Source organism: Arctopsyche grandis, chromosome 10 (genome assembly GCF_051622035.1).
Source record: "Arctopsyche grandis isolate Sample6627 chromosome 10, ASM5162203v2, whole genome shotgun sequence".
In the NCBI taxonomy this organism is placed as follows: Eukaryota; Metazoa; Arthropoda; class Insecta; order Trichoptera; family Hydropsychidae; genus Arctopsyche; species Arctopsyche grandis.
In genome coordinates this window covers 23,469,331-23,488,627 of record NC_135364.1, presented here as the reverse complement: position 1 = coordinate 23,488,627, position 19,297 = coordinate 23,469,331, and the positions used below count along the sequence as shown (strand labels likewise).

At 38.6% G+C, this 19,297-nt stretch overlaps 3 protein-coding genes across 8 annotated transcripts; 2 read left to right on the top strand and 1 right to left on the bottom strand.

The window, feature by feature from the left end:
- Positions 1-1,061: 1,061 nt before the first annotated feature.
- LOC143918476 (DNA polymerase beta-like) lies at positions 1,062-5,314 on the top strand. Its single transcript, XM_077440446.1, has 5 exons — positions 1,062-1,691; positions 1,813-1,935; positions 2,004-2,178; positions 2,259-2,448; positions 4,413-5,314. The coding sequence occupies exons 1-5, from the start codon at positions 1,264-1,266 to the stop codon at positions 4,505-4,507; spliced, it is 1,011 nt and encodes a 336-aa protein (XP_077296572.1). The 5' UTR covers positions 1,062-1,263; the 3' UTR covers positions 4,508-5,314.
- On the top strand, positions 4,616-5,038 carry LOC143918477 (biogenesis of lysosome-related organelles complex 1 subunit 2-like). Its single transcript, XM_077440447.1, has one exon. The coding sequence runs from the start codon at positions 4,616-4,618 to the stop codon at positions 5,036-5,038; it is 423 nt and encodes a 140-aa protein (XP_077296573.1).
- A 477-nt stretch (positions 5,315-5,791) lies between the features above and the next one.
- On the bottom strand, positions 5,792-17,816 carry LOC143918475 (transcription factor grauzone-like). 6 transcript variants are annotated; one of them, XM_077440443.1, is made up of 10 exons: positions 17,300-17,816; positions 12,759-12,938; positions 12,293-12,676; positions 12,094-12,221; positions 7,612-7,722; positions 7,456-7,545; positions 7,208-7,381; positions 6,949-7,141; positions 6,725-6,880; positions 5,792-6,653 (listed from the first exon to the last, which is right to left on the bottom strand). In XM_077440443.1, the coding sequence occupies exons 2-10, from the start codon at positions 12,933-12,935 to the stop codon at positions 6,549-6,551; spliced, it is 1,518 nt and encodes a 505-aa protein (XP_077296569.1). In that variant the 5' UTR covers positions 12,936-12,938; positions 17,300-17,816; the 3' UTR covers positions 5,792-6,548. The 6 variants fall into 6 exon arrangements, with proteins under 6 accessions (XP_077296569.1, XP_077296567.1, XP_077296568.1 ...); XM_077440441.1 differs by lacking the exon at positions 17,300-17,816 and adding an exon at positions 16,292-16,762; XM_077440442.1 differs by lacking the exon at positions 17,300-17,816 and adding an exon at positions 14,629-16,705.
- Between the last annotated feature and the right edge of the window lie 1,481 nt (positions 17,817-19,297).

Below are 19,297 nucleotides of genomic sequence, written 5' to 3'. Positions count from 1 at the left end.
AAATTTTAGGATCTTAACAATTTAATTAATCTGCATCTAAATGAACACTTCGTTATTGAATGCTACTTTAATTACAGAAAAAATCATAGAGACTAGTTGTTTTTTCCCAAAAAATATAATATATATTGAAATAGTAGGGGTAATTTTAATAATTTATTTTAAAGCTCGATTACAAAACATTTGCTCGTTTCTTGATATGAGTTACAAGCTTTGTCTGCCTATTTATATACGTTTGTCATTACATTAAAGGTAAAATTTTGGTTTTTATCGAATACATAGAAATTAATTTGTTTATAAATATAGCTTTTGTGACCATTTTTAAAGGTGACCATTTTTACTACTTTTTGGGGTATCTAATATAAGGTTCGGTGATTATTCCGCAAAAAGCGATCTCGCGCAAGTCACTAAAATCTCGATTACGGAACATCTGGCATCGAAAAACTCGTGACAAACTACAATACACGTGAAATATTGTACTAACGAGAACTCGAGTGTCAGATGTTCGGTGATCGAGATTTTAGTGACTTGTGCGAGAACGATTTTTGCGAAATAATCCGTTTACCGTAATAGAACTTTTTTATCTAATAGATGTATTGAAATATTTAGAGCCTTCAGTGAAAATAATGTCTCCTACAAAAATATTGGAAATTAGTGAAATATTGTTTTTGTTCACCAGGAACAATTGCACCTGCCGATTGATTTTTCTTTGATGAACAATATCTGGTCCAGTGATAAAATGCAACTAAATGTTGAAACTTTAAATGTTCGCTAATCACTAAGTATAATTTTAGCCATTTTTTGATTGGAATTTTAAAGATCATTCGAGAAAATGAATTTAATTTTTACAATTGGGCGTCCAAGATTGTCATGTTGAAAAAAATGGTTACCTTACCTTCCTTAATAGTGCTCGTGCTCACTGCTTATTATAAGCAACATATTATTTTGTTGTCTATATGTATTAACTTATTATTTTAATTGAAATTACCAATTTAAACGATAATATTCCTGATTTATAAATTCCAAACATTTACATGTGAATGGTCAAAAATATAATTAATTACGACTACTGTCAGTTGACGTTGGTGTTCTTGTCTTATTGGTGTGCGTTCTCGAATAATTTCGAAATCAAAAGTATGAATCCCATATTTTAATTTTAATAATTTTCACAAGCTTCCTGCACACATATCAAAACGTCAAAAACAAATTGAATTTTTAATTTACAATTTCGATATTGTATACTTACCTTGAGACCTTTGCTCCAAAATGTCTAAAAGAAAAGCACCATCGAGTGACGGAAATCACAACAGCGATTTCTGTGATTTTCTAATCGAACTTGCCGACTTCGAGAAAAACGTCAGCAGAAACATTCACAAATACAACGCTTATAGAAAAGCCGCGAGTGTTTTAGCCACGCAACCCAAAAGAATCGAATCTGGCGACGAGGCCAAAAAGCTTCCAGGTATCGGTGACAAAATTGCTAAAAAAATCGACGAATATTTGCAAACGGGCAAATTGAGGAAATTAGACAACATACACAACGACGACACATCGACGGCCATCTCGCTCTTGACGAGGGTGAGCGGAATCGGCCCGGCGAAAGCGAAAGAACTCGTCGACCAGGGAATCAAATCGATATCAGACCTTAATGCCAACAAATCTAAACTTTCGCACCACCAATTGATCGGATTAAAGTAATTCCAATGCTTTCACCGCCAATCTTAAATGATCCAATTAAATCTATAGCGCCATTGATGTCTTTTGTACAGAATTCATTATTGTTTATTATTTTATTTGTATTCATTCATTCCACAGATACTTTGAGGAATTTGAACTCTCCATTCCGAGGTCTGAGATTGAACAAGTCGAACTCAAGTTGAAAAAGGAAATTTCTGCTTTGGATTCTCAATATGTTTTGACGATATGTGGCAGCTATCGGTCAGTAGCAAACGTTTGAATTTTTCCGTCTTACATTCATATTACACATTTGTTTTAATACTATTTAGACGCGGAAAGACTAGCAGTGGAGATATTGACGTATTACTTACACATCCGTCTTACACGAGCACTACTTTGATTTCGAAATCTGAAAAAGGCACTCTGTTGAAAAAAGTAGTAAATGTCCTACAAGCTGCTGATATCGTAACGGAAACATTATCACTCGGCGATACTAAGTTTATGGTTCGCGCATTAAGGATCCTAAATAAAATGTTGACTGCTTGATACCTTTCATTATCGTATTATATGATTTGTTTAAATAGGGCGTCTGCAAATTGACTAAAAATTCAAAAGCTCGAAGATTAGACATTAGATGTATACCGCATGATCAGTATCACTGTGCTATATTGTATTTCACTGGAAGTGATGTTTTCAACAAGACTATGAGAAAGCATGCCAATGAGAAAGGATTTATTTTGAATGAATATTGCCTTCGACCAATCGGATCTACAGGTTTCTATCGAATAGTCATGCCAAATGGACGCAACCCACAAAATGTATACTTAAAATTAAGATAATGTGATAACAATTAAATAAATTTTTATCATTACTGATGATTCTAGGTAAATTCTTCGAAATCAATTGGTCGAAGCGAGTAGGGGCGAAATCACACAGGAAGAAACACGGCACATGGTTTTTTTTAGATACTTTTAAACATTCGAAAAAAATGTAGCATGCTTTGCAAATATTCATGACACACCGTCCCAAAATCACGCCCTGGAGTGTTTTCGATAAAACTTTATCCTTGTACTTGTCCTTGCTTGACAGTGATTGATAACGATGTACCCCATATTTAAAGAATTGTAGGAGAACCCCCACAGCGGGGAGCCAAGCACACGACGTGCCGTCCTTCCCTGTGTGATTTCGCCCTAACTCGAATAGCAGTTTATCGAAGCGTAAGTCATTAGAATGACACACTTTTCGAACGACAAAATTTCTGAATGACAAATTGTTCGAATTTAAATTATTACATTGACGGATAGCAATGCACTTTTGTATTGATAAATTCAAGCTTATTTAAAACATTGCGAGACGTTGCGGTTTTCCATTTATACTTTATCTATTTATGTGCTACAGTGCTTTCATACTAGCAGTGAAAACATACTTTTACTGGCTGGTATTTTACTATATACGAAAACGACTATCTCGGTTTTCCATGCACTATTTTTAATTCGGGACTGGGAACGGGTGGCGTCAGCGTCAGATGCGCTGGAGCGTACACACTCATTTCGGCATTAATACGCGCGCGCACCTATAAATTACCTTACACTATATTTATATATAACATGTAACTTTAGGGTTTGGCGCATCCGCTCTAAAATCGCCAGATTAACAGAACGGCAGCTTTAAACGTAATTCTCTTTTTCTCGAATGATAGATTGCACATCAGATGACGAGTAACCTTTCGATGTGTACAGATGCAATTATTAAAATTGAGTTGGATCTTTCTGGCGATTTTAATAAGGCAAGATTCGGAACTTATCGAATCTTGCCTTAACTCGCCTGAAAGATCCAACTCAATTTTAATAATTACCATTTTAATAATTGCATCTGTGCACATCGAAAGGTTACCCGTCATCTGATGTGCAATCTATCATTCGAGAAGATGAGAATTGCATTTAAAGCAGCCGTCCGTTAATCTGTCGTTCAATTTGTCTGGCGATTTTAGAGCGGATGCACCGCATCCGTAACTTTATTTTAAGGTTGTGGCTATTTGCAGGTACTATATCTGCGACAGGCGCAAAGCCTTCTGCGCATGCGCGTGAACTTATAATTTCTTACATTGAATGTATGCTAGACTTGTTTAATCAATCGTTCATTATACAGGAGGCAAATAACTTTCGCACGTTATTATAATAGATGTATATCATTTAGCTAGTTCGCGGCTTGTACTTGTATGTAGGTATTATACGTTTTATATGATAATAATTTTCTAACAATTAATAATATTAACTAATTTGGATTATATTTTTTACTCTACGTCACTTAACGAGTTCGAACTAATTTTTAAGAGGTTTAAAACAAAATTTTAACAGTAAACACGGTGACAGTGACGCAGAAGGCTTTGTGTCTGTCGTAGATATAGTACCTGCAAATAGCCAATAATTCGTTGATATAGTACCTGCAAATAGCCAACAATTTGCAGATATAGTACCTGTAAATAGCCACAACCTTATTTTAATTCGTGTATCAATCCCTTTCCGTGGCCACCATATTCGAATAATGTGTCATTCGAAAAATATCTCTTTCGAACAACTGCGTTTTGAATAAAATGAATAGCATTTGGTGAATTGTTTTCGAAAAATTTACCAGATACCATTACTGGTGTGGTTTGTTCCATTAGACAAAACTATGTCTATTTATGAAAATATTTTAAAATATAAACACATGATTTATATGTATTTTCACTTCTATAGGTTTACCTGGAGAACCGTTGCCGGTAGCATCAGAAGAAGATATTTTTGATTACATTGATTTTCCATTTAAAACTCCATCCCAGCGGAATATGTAAAAACGCTTTATACCATCAGTGCATTATCAATTTAAAAAAGTTATATTTTCGTATAGAATTTAACGTTCACACACTTTCAATTAGTGATATTAAAAAAAATATTACACAATGTCGTCGACCGACAGTCAAAATTTGAAATCTCCCCAAAGGGCTCCAAATTTGTCCACGAGGACATCGAGTTTCGAAGCCCACGATCCGCACGATCCGAATCTGAGTCAACTGGCGACCACAATGATGCAGAAGACTGAAGATTATTTGTACGGAGAGCTCACGTCGACTCAAGAAGCTTACCGCACATTGGAACAGATGAACCGTTTAACTTTGTCTAAATATTCGGACATCCATAGAATTACAAAAAACGTGGCGACGACCACGAGTAAGATGGAAGCCATCAGTCAAACGTTATCGCCTCATCTCCACAAGATTGACGAGATCGAACGAGCTGTGTTGAATCTCGAAAAGATGGCGTTTGCGATAGATGCTTACTCCAAGAAATTAGAAGCCAAAGCCAAGTGTCTAACAAAACATTAAGATCTGATTGCCTATTAAATATAAAATTATATAAATCTCCTATTAGCCATATAAACTAACACGTTATACATACACTCAAATTGAAATGTTTGGTTTTATATAATATTTTTTGTATAATGATCTTATTCGAATTAAATTTTATAATAAATATGAACTATTCCAAATTGAAATTGTTTTTCAAGAAGATAATTTTAGAAAAAATTGTAATATTTAAAAAATAAAACTAAAACTATATCATATTATGTATCAGTTATATGAAATAAAAACAATTTTTAGAAAAATGTTTGTTATTGAATGTGCTCAAACAGTTTTGGTAATTGTGTAAACAATTTGTAAAGCACAATAGTTATATTGTATTTAAATTTTATATTATCCAGCAACTCTGCACGAAAAAGACTAGTTCTATTCATGCAATACAGCATCGTCAGTTTTTGGCTCGTTCATACCTGTTTTGCAAGACAAATTCGGCTTACATATATACATTATAAACGCAACGATACGGAGCAATATTGCTTACGTCGTATCGTTGAGTCAATATTGTCTCAATATGACGTTTTTGAAAATATTCATATGCACATGGCAGCACTTTTGTTAGAACGGGTGCACTCGCCGTTATGACGTCACGTCATGTGTGAATATGTATCTCCAAAGGGGAAAAAGAAAACCGATTCTGCTTGATGCATTTCGGTGACATGTACTGCTGTATAATATTGTTGCGTAGGGGTGGGGGGAGGATCCAAGTAAAAGGCCAAAGTCGTTTCACAGAATTTATTGGTGATTAAGGAGATACACGCACTGGCAGTGCTCCGTCCAGAATCTCTTGATATCGCCTAAGTACCGCCTTATAACGGATAGGTCGCTCAGGGCATCTTCGACGTACGGTTACTTCCCTATTGTTTAGGCATGTACCTGGATATGTATTCCCACGACACTCAGTCCCACGCTATCGGTTACTTCTGAGAAGGGACCAATAGCGGCCAATTAGGTGGCCATTGTTTAGCCTACTTGCACTTAGTCTGGAGATAATCCTTGAAACCAATTATAACGGTCACACAGTCTCTGGGATACTACTCGACCTAATCCGATTGCACTTACTCGGCGATGTACGTAACAATATGAATAGATTGTGTTAGTTGTCGTTGTTTCGGATACATCACATACAAATTACGGAATATATGAATGTGGCCATATAATATATACTGAAGAATATTTTTCGTATTGCTATTTATGTATGTACAGCTGCTAGCTTGAGCTGTGAATGTAAATATGCAATCTTCTTCGTCCAGCCTCCCCAATTGTTGACAATTTCCTTGGCGAATTTTCACAAATCTCTTCAATTTGTATCTTGGTCTTCAATCTACTACATTCTTCAACCGGGACTTTATATACATATGTATACAAATAGGCTAATTTTAATATCACATTCATGATCAATAGATCTGAATTACAATGCTAATGACTACTGCCGTTCAATTATTTCAATAAAAAAATAGTTTCTCTAATTTTGGCACTAAGAATTTTGGCTTTTCAATTTTTTGATTTCTTCTCTCGCTCGTTCTTGCATAGAAATATCAATTTCATTGCATTTCGTCAAATTTGGTTTACATTTCTCCATCTATAATCAAATCAACAATTATAAAATAATCTGAAAGATCAACTTACAAAAAAAAAAAACTGCTTTTTTACATCTTGTAAGCGTTCCAAGTCTTTTTTTAATAATTCTTTTTTAAGTAGATCGCCATGCATTCTCTTTCTGTGCGCATAAAAGTTTCCAGATGATAGAAATTTTTTGGGACAATACGGACAATTTCGACATTCACCTGTATGTTGTGACATATGATCCTGCAATCAAAACATATTTAAAGTACATAAACCAACGATGAATATGAAAAATACATTTATTAACATACGATTAAAGATTTCTTTATCTTAAACTGTTTTCCACACACAATACAAACGTTAGGTTTGTTGTTGGTGTGCTTGACTGCAATGTGTTGTTTAACTCGAAACTTTTTAGTAGTGGAGAAATCGCACAAATCACAACTGTAACGTTTTCCATTATGCTGCATCATGTGATATCTCATAGACGCTTTATTCTTGCTCCTGAACAAATAAAATCAGTAGAAAATGATGAAAAACTACTGAAAATATAGTATAAAAATGGCTCACACAAAATTGCACTGATCACACGGCACTCTATTCTTTCCGCTGGGATCGTGAGTTTCCAAATGTTGCAAATAAGCAGAGTTTGTTTTAAATTTTTTACCACATTCAGAGCACAAAAACTGTAAGCTATTATGTTCGATCGATTTATGAACGTAATATGAAGCACTACTTTTAAAGCTGAAACAATTTTTTTCAATGAATATAATATCGAATCAGAACATGAACACCATACGAGGCAAATGTGGACTTACGATTTATTACAAATTTCGCAACTACGAGGTGCTAGAGGAGGATTGCTATGTTGCTTCTTGTGTTGCTTCAAAGTAATTCGGCTCACAAAACTGGAATTGAATTTGATTTTATAAATTATACTGTCGAATTAAATGAAATGAACAGATTATACCGACCGCTTTTCACATAGGTCACATTCGTACGACCTTTCATCTCTCGGCAAATGTGTTTCAAGATGCGTACTCAAGCTTGTTAATCGAATGAATTTCTTGTGACAAAGCTTACACCTAAAAAATATAAATATCAAAATTGTTTATTTATCACCTACATATTTGTACATAGTATGTCAGTAGCATCGCTAGGTCCGTGCGGGGAGTGTGGTCTGCACCGGGTGACACCATTTTTGGTGTGATACATGTATGGGTCAACATATTCGTTTTGCGACGGTCGTCGAGTGACTACAAGCCTTATTGCAATTTCTGTATATATACAGCTTTCTGTATATATACAACTTTCTGTATATATAAGCTTTCTGTATATATACAGCTTTCTGTATATATACCGCTTTCTGTATATAAAGCGTAGAAGTAGATGCTGAAGCTAAAGCAGACGCGAGTGAAGTTGAAGCTGAATAAGGCGGAGGTGAAACGGTAGAGGATGCCGCTATAACGTCATACGGGCATCTGACAGGTGTTTGTTTATGTACTGTAGTATTGTTACATTCAGTTGACAGTGTGGAGAGTTCTCGTAATGTTACCTCGCCTACGCTATCTTCTACTGCTTCACCTCTGCCATCTTCATCTTCAGCTACACTTACATCAGCTTCTGCTTCAACATCTGATTATGTTCCTGTCTCTTGTGCTCCTGCTTCTGCTTCTACTGTAGATCCTTCAAATTCGTTCAGTCAGGTCGCTGGGACTTCTTCCGGGAGACTGCCATACACTCGTGGATCTGGAGCACCTGATAAAACTTTACAGGTGGCCACTATTCCGAAATTGAAGAATGTACACGTTTTTAATTTGGCAAATAACTGCACTTGTGATACTGTGAAACAGTTCATATTAAATAAAATTAAAAATAAAAGAATCAACGTTTCTCAGGTTGCTAAAACTGACATGTGCTCGTCATTTAAAATTAGTGTAGATACTGAAACTTTTAATATAATTATCAATCCTGAATTTTGGCCTATGGGTACTGGCATAAGAGAATGGTTATTTCTCAAAAAAATCTCTTCGAAACCGATTGCCCAAACCCGTGACCCGTAACATTAAACTTTATTATCAAAATGTGCGGGGTTTAAATACAAAACTCAAGGAATTCTACAACAACGCCGCTTCTAGATCTATTGACGTCCTTGCTATTACTGAAACATGGCTAAACTCATCTGTACATGATGCCGAAGTACTTGACAGCAGTTTCAATATATATCGCCATGATAGATCTGCCAGAGGTGGTGGTGTTCTTCTAGCAGTTAAAAATACAAATATTATTTCGGTTGAAAGACTTAGTCATCTTGAGGACATTCATGAATGTGTATGGCTAAAACTAAGATTTGTTAACATTCCTTTTTTTATATACATATGTACTATTTATTTTCCACCAAGATCTCCACCAAATATTTATAAGCGATTTTTTGATTTAATTATATCTAATTATTCACATTTTAGTAATGGTCGCATTTTTATATCTGGAGATTTTAATCTGAATTCTTCTAACTGTTTTCCTGATGACCTTAATTTTTTTATATCTTTATTCAACTTAAAACAAATTAATACTATTCGAAACTATTTTAATAATTCCATGTTGGATTTTCTATTAACAAATTTAGATTGTCAGAATATTATTATTTCAAATTCAGTTGATTCCTTGGTTCCTGAAGACAGCTATCATCCTGCTCTTGATATTCATTTAAAATTAACTATAACTTATTCCTCACTTCGTTTAATAAATAACTGTCTTAATACCTCTGTCCTAAATGGATGGTTATTTACAAATGTTGATTTCAAATATTTAAATGATATTCTTTGTAATTGTCAATGGGAGCGAGTTTATGAGTGCAAAGATGTTAATTTGGCCCTCTCTAATTTCTATGACATTATATATTCTATTTTTAATGATTGTTTTCGGTTGAAAGGATTAGTGACAAGTAAAAGGATTTATCCGCCTTGGTTTACTAAAGAAATTATTAATCTCTTAAAAAGTAAATATCAAACACATAAACTCTGGAAGAAATCGAGCAATCCTCTTATCTTAAATAATTTCCGTATTTTACGTACGGAAATTAAGAAATTAATTAATAATGCATATAATGTTTATGTAGCTGATTGTGAAAGTTCCATAGTTAAAAACCCTAAGAAATTCTGGAACTTCATCAATTCTAAACGTGTAAATCGTGTAAAGTCGACCATTATGTACAATGATTCTGGATTGTTAGAGGGTGATCAAAACATTGCTAATGGATTTGCCGACTTTTTTAAATCAGTTTTCAATAATCCTACTGATTCCATGGAACCTACCAATGACTCGGAATTTACTTTCCCCACTTTAGCGATTAATCATCTTGACTCTTCCGATCTGAAATATGGCTTTCTAAAGTTAAAAAATATTTATTCTTCCGGTCCTGACTCCATCCCTAATTACATCCTAAAAGGATGTGAGGTTAGTCTCTTAGAACCTTTAAAATTCATTTTTAATTTAATTCTAAGGAACTCTTCATTCCCCAATTTATGGAAATGCTCTAAAGTAACTCCTATTCATAAGAAGGACGATAAATCTTGTGTAAGGAACTACAGACCAATAACTATCTTGTCAGCGCCAGCCAAAATGTTTGAGGTAATATTACACAGATACATTTTTAATCACTTTCAAAGTATGCTCATTGATCAGCAGCATGGCTTTCGTCCGGCCAGATCAGCTATTACCAACTTGTTATGTTTCTCTAATGACATAACCAGCACTTTGGATTGTAATAATCAAATGGATGTAATATATACTGATTTTGAGAAGGCGTTTGATAAAGTTGATCATAAAATTTTGGTTAGTAAATTAAGTTTTATTGGATTTACTTATAATCTTGTTGGTCTTTTTATTTCTTATTTACAGGATCGACGTCAATTCGTTAAGTTTGGGAGTTGCTTTTCTTATGAGTATGTTGCCACTTCTGGGATTCCCCAAGGATCAAATCTTGGCCCTTTATTATTCCTAATATTTATCAACGATATTCAATCTTCTATTCACCATTCAAAATTTTTATTATATGCGGATGACTTAAAAATCTATAAGAGAATAATTGATTTACCTGACGCTCTTTATTTGCAAGAGGATTTGAATTCTATTTATGAATGGGCTAATGTTAATAAACTTCCCTTCAATATCCTAAAGTGTCGGGTCATTTCTTACTCTCGTTCTCGTTCTCCTATTAAATATCCGTATAAATTTCATGATTCTCTTCTTCAGAGAGAATTATTTATATCTGATCTGGGAATAGTCTTCGAAAATAGTTGGAGTTTCAACATTCACATTGAGAATATCTGTGATAGGGCAACAAAAATCCTTGGATTCGTAATCCGTAATTCGTCTGAACTAGGGCTCACTGCCATTCGTCTCTTATATTGTACATTAGTTCGCAGTGTGCTCGAGTTTGGCTCCATTATATGGTCTCCCTATCAACTTCGTTACTCTCTAATGTTGGAACGAGTCCAAAGGAAATTCCTTAGATTTTTATATCTGAAAACATTTGGATTTTATCCATATCTGTTCCCTAGTGCCTTTGTCTTGGGATCTTTGGGTTTCAACTCCCTGGCAAAGAGAAGAGATTTATTTCTTGGGAAACATTTCGTAAAATTACTTAGAGGAGAGATTCACAATCCCACTATCCTGGAGAAACTAAAATTCTGGGCCCCGGAAAATCGTAGAGTTTTAAGAAAACATGATATATTTTTACCAATTAGGGCTAAATCAAACGTGCTCATGAACTCCCCCCTCTCGAGAGCTGTTCGACTCCTTAACTTACTGGCACAATACTTGGACCTATTCGATGCCAGTTATGTTGAGTTGGTGGAACACATCCTAAATAGCACGATATAAATTTTTCAATCTTATTTCTTTGTTTTTATTTTGTGTACATATGTATTTTTTACTTGATTTTTATTATTTTTTTATGATGTTTTTTTTTATTTATGATTTTTATTATTTTCTTATGTTTTTTTTTTATTTATGATTTTTATTATTTTTTTTATGATGTTTTTTTTGTAATTTTTATGATTTTTATTATTTGTATTAAAATCACATTGACGCTTTGGGGCAACCTGTCAAGTCTCTGTGGTATTGATTTTTTAAAATAAAAATAAATAAAAATAAATAAATAAACAGCTTGCTGTATTTCCGAAATCCGTATGATTCAGTTATATATACATAGCATCAAATATGAGCCATAATTGACTTTTGTTCGAATTCCTGAGAAATCAGTGTATGTACCTAAAGGTAAGAAAGTTAACTGATTCAGATGGAAACGCAATCCAGAAACAACGTTTGAACTGAGCTTCTCTTTTGGCACTTCTCTCTCGAAATTCATAACAATTAATAAAAAATATTTTTAGTTGCCAGGTGACACTACCCTTAGCGACGGCACTGCATATGTAAAATAGAAAAATACACACTCAAAAGCAGATGGTTGTAAATGGCGTGCCATGTGCAAAATAATAAGCTTCGTTTTATATATACGAACGCCACAACAAGTTACAAAACCTTGGGTTGTTGCGTGTTCCACGGTATAGTGATTCATCATCTGAAACAAAAATCAAGTTACAAGGAATAACCGCATCTACAAAGTCGCCATTTTTATTTTAGCAATCTAACCTCACATAATTCACTGAATTTATCGTTTTCACACAATTCACATCTTAAATTATAAAATGAACTGGCAATTTTCTCAAGCTCGGGTGGTTTTAAGATAAATTTACCATTTTTTATCAAATCGGTGGGAAATTTTGAAATTATATTCGATCCTGGATCAAATTCATCGTTTACTACAAATGAAGCTTTCGATACAAATTTAAAAATATTATCATCATCGCCGGTTGTTTCAGTAGTTTTTATTGCAACACCATTATTTAAATCGTGGTTTGAAATTTCTCTATCGGTTTCATTTATTTCATCGTTGCAATCTTCATTTTCGCAATTTGTATCTTCTTTCAGATTGGAATATTTAATATCGAAAGTATCATCAACCTTAAAACTTATCTGTAAATATAATACCAATATCTTATAATAAAAAGAAAAATATTGATTTTAATTCAAAATAAATTTTGAATTAAACACGGACTTGTTGAATTCCTATTGAGTGTAAATCGCTCTCAGTTTCATATTCACTTTTTATGTTTTCACAATTTTTTAGCACAAAATTGGATTGCGATTCTTGAACTTTTAGGAAAAACTTGTAATACTCTTCCACGATTTTCACACATCTAGAGCATACTATCGTAGAAGCGTCACTTTCCATAATCTAAAAGCAAAGATTGATTTATATATAATTACATACATATAAATATATATACAAATATTTTAGAAACCAAATTCAGTTTCCTAATTTTAGCAGCTGACTATATTTCTGATTATATTTTCTTTAAATTTTATTTCGTAGATTTGCATTTGAATATATCTACAGTATTATCAATATGTATTGTAAAACATACCCAAAATGAAAACATTTGGTGGATTGCAAGCCGCAAATTTCGTGCTTTTAGCATTGAAGATGTTGCATCTATAAAATGCATATTATTTGTCAAACATAGTCGACACAAAAACATAATGAAGTCAGCTGATCAAATGGCACAATATAATAAACAACATGTCAAAACTGACAGTTCAGACGCTTTTTAATGTTGCCAGTAGTTGTCCCGACAAATATCGATGATAAATTAAAATCTAGTTAGAATTATCCTTTTGGACCATTAGATAGGAGAAGAAAGAATTTGGTGGAGCCGAAACACTCATATGGGAATGTATGAAAGTCGATAAAAGTATTGCATTCGAAAACTTTCAATACAAGTTAAGGTCTGTTCATACCTATCCAGCACAACCGGAATCAAGCAAGTACGGACAGTATTCTTTAGTACATTCTATATGGACGCGCATGAATGCATAAATGCGCATGCGCGAATGGAGTATGAATACGTCCATATAATGTACCAAAGAATACTATCCGCACTTGCAGGATACGGGTCGTGCTGGATAGGTATGAACAGACCTTTATAGGAATATACCACAGCTTGGACGATTCGGAATCGAAATCGATGATCTCACATATTTCTCCATAAAACACAATTCGCGCGATTGCACCATCGTGTTCCTGTATGAGCATCCTTGATCGAAATATCTCCTCTTATACAAGGGCAATGACATAATTCAACTCGCCCCACATAAACGAACGTGAACCTGTAGGAATCCCTTTGAACATGATTTCATCATAGAGCTACGCATTGCACAACTGACTAGGATATAAACCAACGCAACAGCCCCAGACCCCATTGAACTTGTATAGTTCTGCCAGCTTACTCCTCTGAATTTGAGCAACTACAAGTCTGTTACTGAGAGTTGGCGCGTTCTCGTACTCATGCAGTAGCGCGCGAAAGGGACAGTGTATTTTTATTATTGAATGCAGTGTGACAGCATGCTATACACCTATTCACCGACACAACACAAGCGCATTCGTTTGCGCCAACTTTAGGTAACAGACCAGTACTTCCTTTGCCGTACGTGTAATAATATTTATATACTGAACATAAATAAACATCTTCTTAAAGGTCTGTTCATACCTATCCAGCACGACCCGAATCCTGCAAGTACGGACAGTATTATTTAGTACTTCTATATGGACGAGCATGAATGCGTAAATGCGTATGAATACGTCCATATAATGTACAAAAGAATACTATCTGCACTTGCAGGACACCTGCAGGATACGGGTCGTTCTGAATAGGTATAAACAGACTTTAATAAGTTCAAAGAAAGCCAAATTATTATTTCTTTATTTTTCAATTTAATAACCAAAAAAAGAAAAAATTAACCGAGCTTTTATAAGCACGGTTGTAATATAAACCTTTGTGACGAACGTATTTACGCGCGCGTGATGCAGAGGGCGTTATACGTCGTTATTCTTCCAAGGGTCGGGTTATGTAGAAACGTGGACTAACCTTGGGATAGTTATATATATGTATATAGTCGGGGAGGTTCCTGACTGCAAGTCGTTTTCGTTGATAACCGCTTCCTCGTCGTCTCACGGCTGAGGTTTCTCCGGAAACAGCGTGAGGAATGCAGGGGAAGTTGTGCTGGAACTCAGGGGAGGGAGTGATGCTACACTCGACCTCGCAGCGGTTCTTCAGCACTGATGGTGATGGATCTCTGGGCCCCGCCTCCCCCTGGAAACGTGCACAGGAGAAATCTTTCTTCGGCGGCGGTTGGCGGGTAAGAGAGCGCGCTCCACATGCGCGCGCGCCTATAAGGCTTTTCCCTGGATGGCCACTCGAAATAAAGGGCGAGTGTTGCCCTATGGGACGATGGGAAAACGTCGCGTTACATCCTCCCCCTCGAGTTCAGAGGGCAAACGTCCGGTCTCTGAACTCGGATAGTGATCGCCGATTACAATTGTGTAATCGGCGCGTTGGACCGATTATCTCTTCTTCGTCTCGGCACGCCCGGTGTTGGAACGCCAACCAGGTGTGGCATCCGCTCATCGGCCAGCGTATTGACAGCTGACATGAGGAAGTTGGTGGGACTCAGGGTCTCCCTGATCCAAAAGGGGCCCTCTCGTACGGGGGCGAACGTAGCGCTCCGCCCCTGTTCAGCGGGGTTGACGTATGGCGGCAGCAGCACCATATCAGCGGTTCGGTATCTGGTGTGGGCCCTTCGGTCTTGGTCCGCGTATCGTCTACTCTGGTCCGGGCGCTTCCTCCAATCGAGGATCGGTGTCTTCGTGGGAGCTGGTACCTTCGTGGCCTTCAGGACGGACGATAGGTGGGTCACCGTGGGGTTACAGGTGCGACAGTTCACCTTGGTCACACCTGCTGCTCCGCATCCGTAACACGCGATCTGTGGTCTCGCCTGTGTTCTTTGTCTTTTCCGGAATTCCTCAGAAACGTGTCCGCGCCGCTGACAGTGCGAACAGGTGTCTATTGCGCGAGGTTGCACGGCATTTATTTCTCGAACAAGATCCAACTTGTCTCGAACGGCTGGTCGGTCTATTGTAGTGTACTGTGGAATGTCGGGTCCCATTGTTCCACGCTCGGCTATTGTCGCTCGGGTATCTTCGGCTTGCATTTCTTCTATGATGCGTGCGCGGTGACTTAATTCTCGGAAGTTGTCTACCTGCTCTCGGGATATTCTCTGGCGTAAAAAAAAGGACAATAAGCCGTACACTATGTCGATTTGCATTTCTTCTGGAATGCTGTACGGCATTTTTGCGAACAACGCGCGTTTTTGGTTAATGAAGAGGTCCGTCGATTCTCCTTCCTGTTGTCTCGTAGCGCTAATTTCGAGAAACAGTCTGTAAGCTGGTCTACGTTCGCCGTAACTGCTTCGTAGCGCCTCTATCGCCATGGACCAGGTGGGGATGGAAGGTTTCATACCAATCCACCAAATCGCTGCGTCTCTATCGAGTAGCATCGGCAAACCTCGAAGCGCGTCCTCGTCTGGAATGTGGCAACAGTTTTTATAAAGCTCGATGGCGTCAATAAACGCTTCTACCGATTCGGATGAGTCGCCAGCAAACCGAAATTTACAACTCGCGAAATTTCCCGCCGCGACCGGGGCAGGTAGAATGACGGGGGGGGGGGGAACAGATGCGGTGTTGGACGCTACCAGGTGCTCCATCATCAGTGAACGATAGCTTCAGCAGCTGTATGTGTGTGTGTGTGTGTGTGTATGTATGGGGTGACCAGCGGCTGTGTGTGTGTGTCGTCGCTCTGTGTGTGTTCAGCTCGCTCTGGAGCACGTGCTGGAACAGGGCGGGGTGGGAAATTAGACGCGTCAAGTCAGGTTATCCTTTTTATTAAGGAGTAGATGGCGAGCCGGGGAGTTTCTCGGCGCTTCTCGCCTCTCGCCTCTCGCCTGTGCCCCTTTATGGCGGGGGCTGTGGATGAGTACTGGCTGGCTGGCTGCAGCTGGTCACTGGTCACTGGTCAGGCAAGGTAGACCAGCCACCAGCCACGCCAGTACCGTCTCGGCCGGCGGATGGCGGGCGTCTCGTTTGACAGATGAGCGCGCCTCGTAAAATGAGTGCGCGCCCGTAAGAACCCAAAACACGGCCATGTGGGTTTTTTGGCTCGGACATACTCCCCGGGGTTGGAATATTAACAAATATTTCAAGAATCAACATAAACAATTCAAATGATACAGATAAGAGGTCTTTGCAATCATTTGCAAAGCTAATATGTTGAGCTCCGAGCAGTGGTAACATCCACGTTGAGCTCCGAGCAGTGGTAACAAACATCAACATTTTTGTCTATTTTAGTGGTAAAATAAAGTAGGGTACCGCTTACACGGCAGGCCATCATAAAGCTAATAGAAAAGAAATAGCCTTCAAACATATATGAAGCTGTAAAATAAGAATACAATATTAAACATTGAGTTTTAAACTAGGTCAAAATTCATTAAACAATGAATCACTAATACCGCGCTAACTAGCCGGGGTGGTATGAATTCACTATCACAAACACAAAACAAAATTAAAGTATAAAGCGTCAATTAGCGCACCACAACCAAACCACTACTACACCGGCAATGGCATTTTTGTCATAAGTTTTACCATCACCACAGAACAAAACACAAACACAAAATTATATGGGGGCGGGAGAACAGTGAGTGCACCCAGGCCTAGTCGGCTGGTCAGGCGGCCAACGGGCGTCTCGCCAGCTGCCCTGTCGGTGATGCCCCTCTGAGTGCACAGGGTGATAATTCTTGCGACGCCGTCGTGCCCAGGAAGCACCAGCGTGACTCGCCCCATGGTTAGCACCATGTTCTGCATGCCGCACGATCGGCAGTCGAGCTACTCGTTGGGCTGCCTTCCTGGTGTTGCTGTTGAAGGAGTGTGCTGCACTCCTCCAGTGACCATCTCTGCCCGCTGCTGCAGATGCTGGTGCGGTAGCGCCCGTGCTGCGGGCTGATTGAGCAGATCCTCCCGCTGTTGAGCAACCAGTGGTTCACCAGCTAGGAATTGACCAAGAGTTTTTGGAGCTGGGTTGGGAAGGTCGGATGAAATGAGGAACAACGGGTGCGGGTTTACCGCGGCTTCTTTTAGAAGCGGGTTCCCTAGGCTTTGGCAACGGAACTCTTTGGTCCGCCGACAGAGCACGAGAAGCTGTTTGATGGCAGTTCCCGGAGCGGTGCGCGGTTCTCCACATGCGCGCGCGCCTATAAGGCTTTTCCCTGGGTGGCCACTCGAAATAAAGGGCGAGTGCTGCCCTATGGGACGATGGGAAAACGTCACGTTACACCTTCCCTGCCTACCAAGTAATAATTTTTAATGTAAACTAAGTGTACAGTACTGGAATGTGTGAATTTTTTTATTACTGTATGGGAAGCGTTAATTAATAAGCTTTCATTTTTCCATCTTTTATTTAACTATTAGGAGACTTTTTTAAAGGCATATTTACTGTGAAAATAGTGTTATTATTTTTTTTTTCGATTCATTCATTGTTTAATTAATTTAATTTATTATTTAATAATAATAATATGGAGGATGAACGAATGAGACGACTGGCATGTTAATGCACGTGTTTATTATATGACAGCTGAAGACAGAGTGAGTAGCGGCTCTCCGAACCCAGCCGGGTTGGTCCCCACTCGCAGGAAGGCAACCAAACTCGACCATGTCGTATAAGCGAGCCGCCACATCACTCCCCCCCCCCCCCCACCATCAGCGATACCAAAATTACAAAGAAACAAATTTTACAATAGAAAAAAAATTATTGTTACACAAAGAAAGAGAAAAAAATTATTGAGTGGGGAGAAATAAATTGTTGACGTGGGTCACCCGCTGTGTAGGTGTACCGCTCTGAATGGTCGGTAGATTCGAGGGCGGTGACGTCGCGAGCAGAACGGTGGGTGGTCCGATGGTCGCGCCGATGCGATGCTGCGGCGGCGCCGCTCTTCCGAGGCTGATGTCGGTTGGTGGGGCGGCGGGGGCGGCAGGGGCATCGATGTGGTTGATGATACTCCGAGCTGGACTGTGAGTCGTTGTGGCTCGTGGAGGTGTTGTAGCGCTACCGCCCGTCTCGGCGTGACGACGCTCGTGGGGACGGACGGGGCCTTGATGATGATGATGATGATGGTGCTGAGGTGGTGTATGTCTTGTGGTGCTGGATGACCGTTCTATGTGTAGTGGATCGCGCATGACTCCACATCCAGCTGTCAAGATCGTCGTCTCATTCGCTCCCCCATTTTTGTAAGCACCTGTCATCGACGTTGTGGCTGGACGTCGGTAGGTAGGTAGGTAGGTAGGTAGCCGTGTCTGCTCGTTTATTGTCACCCGCGGGCCGCGACGCGTGTTGATGGCGATGGGGGCGCGGCGGGTAGCTTCCCCGCCTGGCTCGGCGAGGCAGGGATGAGCGGCATGTTGAAATTGATCGAGGCTGCGTGGCTCGATGTCGGGGGTCACCAGTATGGAGGATAGAACGAATGAGACGACTGGCATGTTAATGCACGTGTTTATTATATGACAGCTGAAGACAGAGTGAGTAGCGGCTCTCCGAACCCAGCCGGGTTGGTCCCCACTCGCAGGAAGGCAACCAAACTCGACCATGTCGTATAAGCGAGCCGCCACAATAATAACAATAAAATGACTAGTGAGTCCTGACAGGTTGCCCC

Bases quoted from the DNA above. Each gene is read 5' to 3' on its own strand.
- LOC143918476 (XM_077440446.1), top strand. From the start codon at position 1,264: ATGTCTAAAAGAAAAGCACCATCGAGTGACGGAAATCACAACAGCGAT. The intron at 2,179-2,258 runs GTTCGCGCATTA...TTGTTTAAATAG, and splicing joins TCGGCGATACTAAGTTTATG to GGCGTCTGCAAATTGACTAA. The intron at 2,449-4,412 runs GTTTCTATCGAA...TCACTTCTATAG, and splicing joins TCGACCAATCGGATCTACAG to GTTTACCTGGAGAACCGTTG.
- LOC143918477 (XM_077440447.1), top strand. From the start codon at position 4,616: ATGTCGTCGACCGACAGTCAAAATTTGAAATCTCCCCAAAGGGCTCCA.
- LOC143918475 (XM_077440440.1), bottom strand. From the start codon at position 13,242: ATGTTTTTGTGTCGACTATGTTTGACAAATAATATGCATTTTATAGAT. The intron at 12,222-12,292 runs GTTAGATTGCTA...TTTTTGTTTCAG, and splicing joins AATTCAGTGAATTATGTGAG to ATGATGAATCACTATACCGT. The intron at 7,142-7,207 runs GTGAGCCATTTT...TTATTTGTTCAG, and splicing joins TGTGATCAGTGCAATTTTGT to GAGCAAGAATAAAGCGTCTA.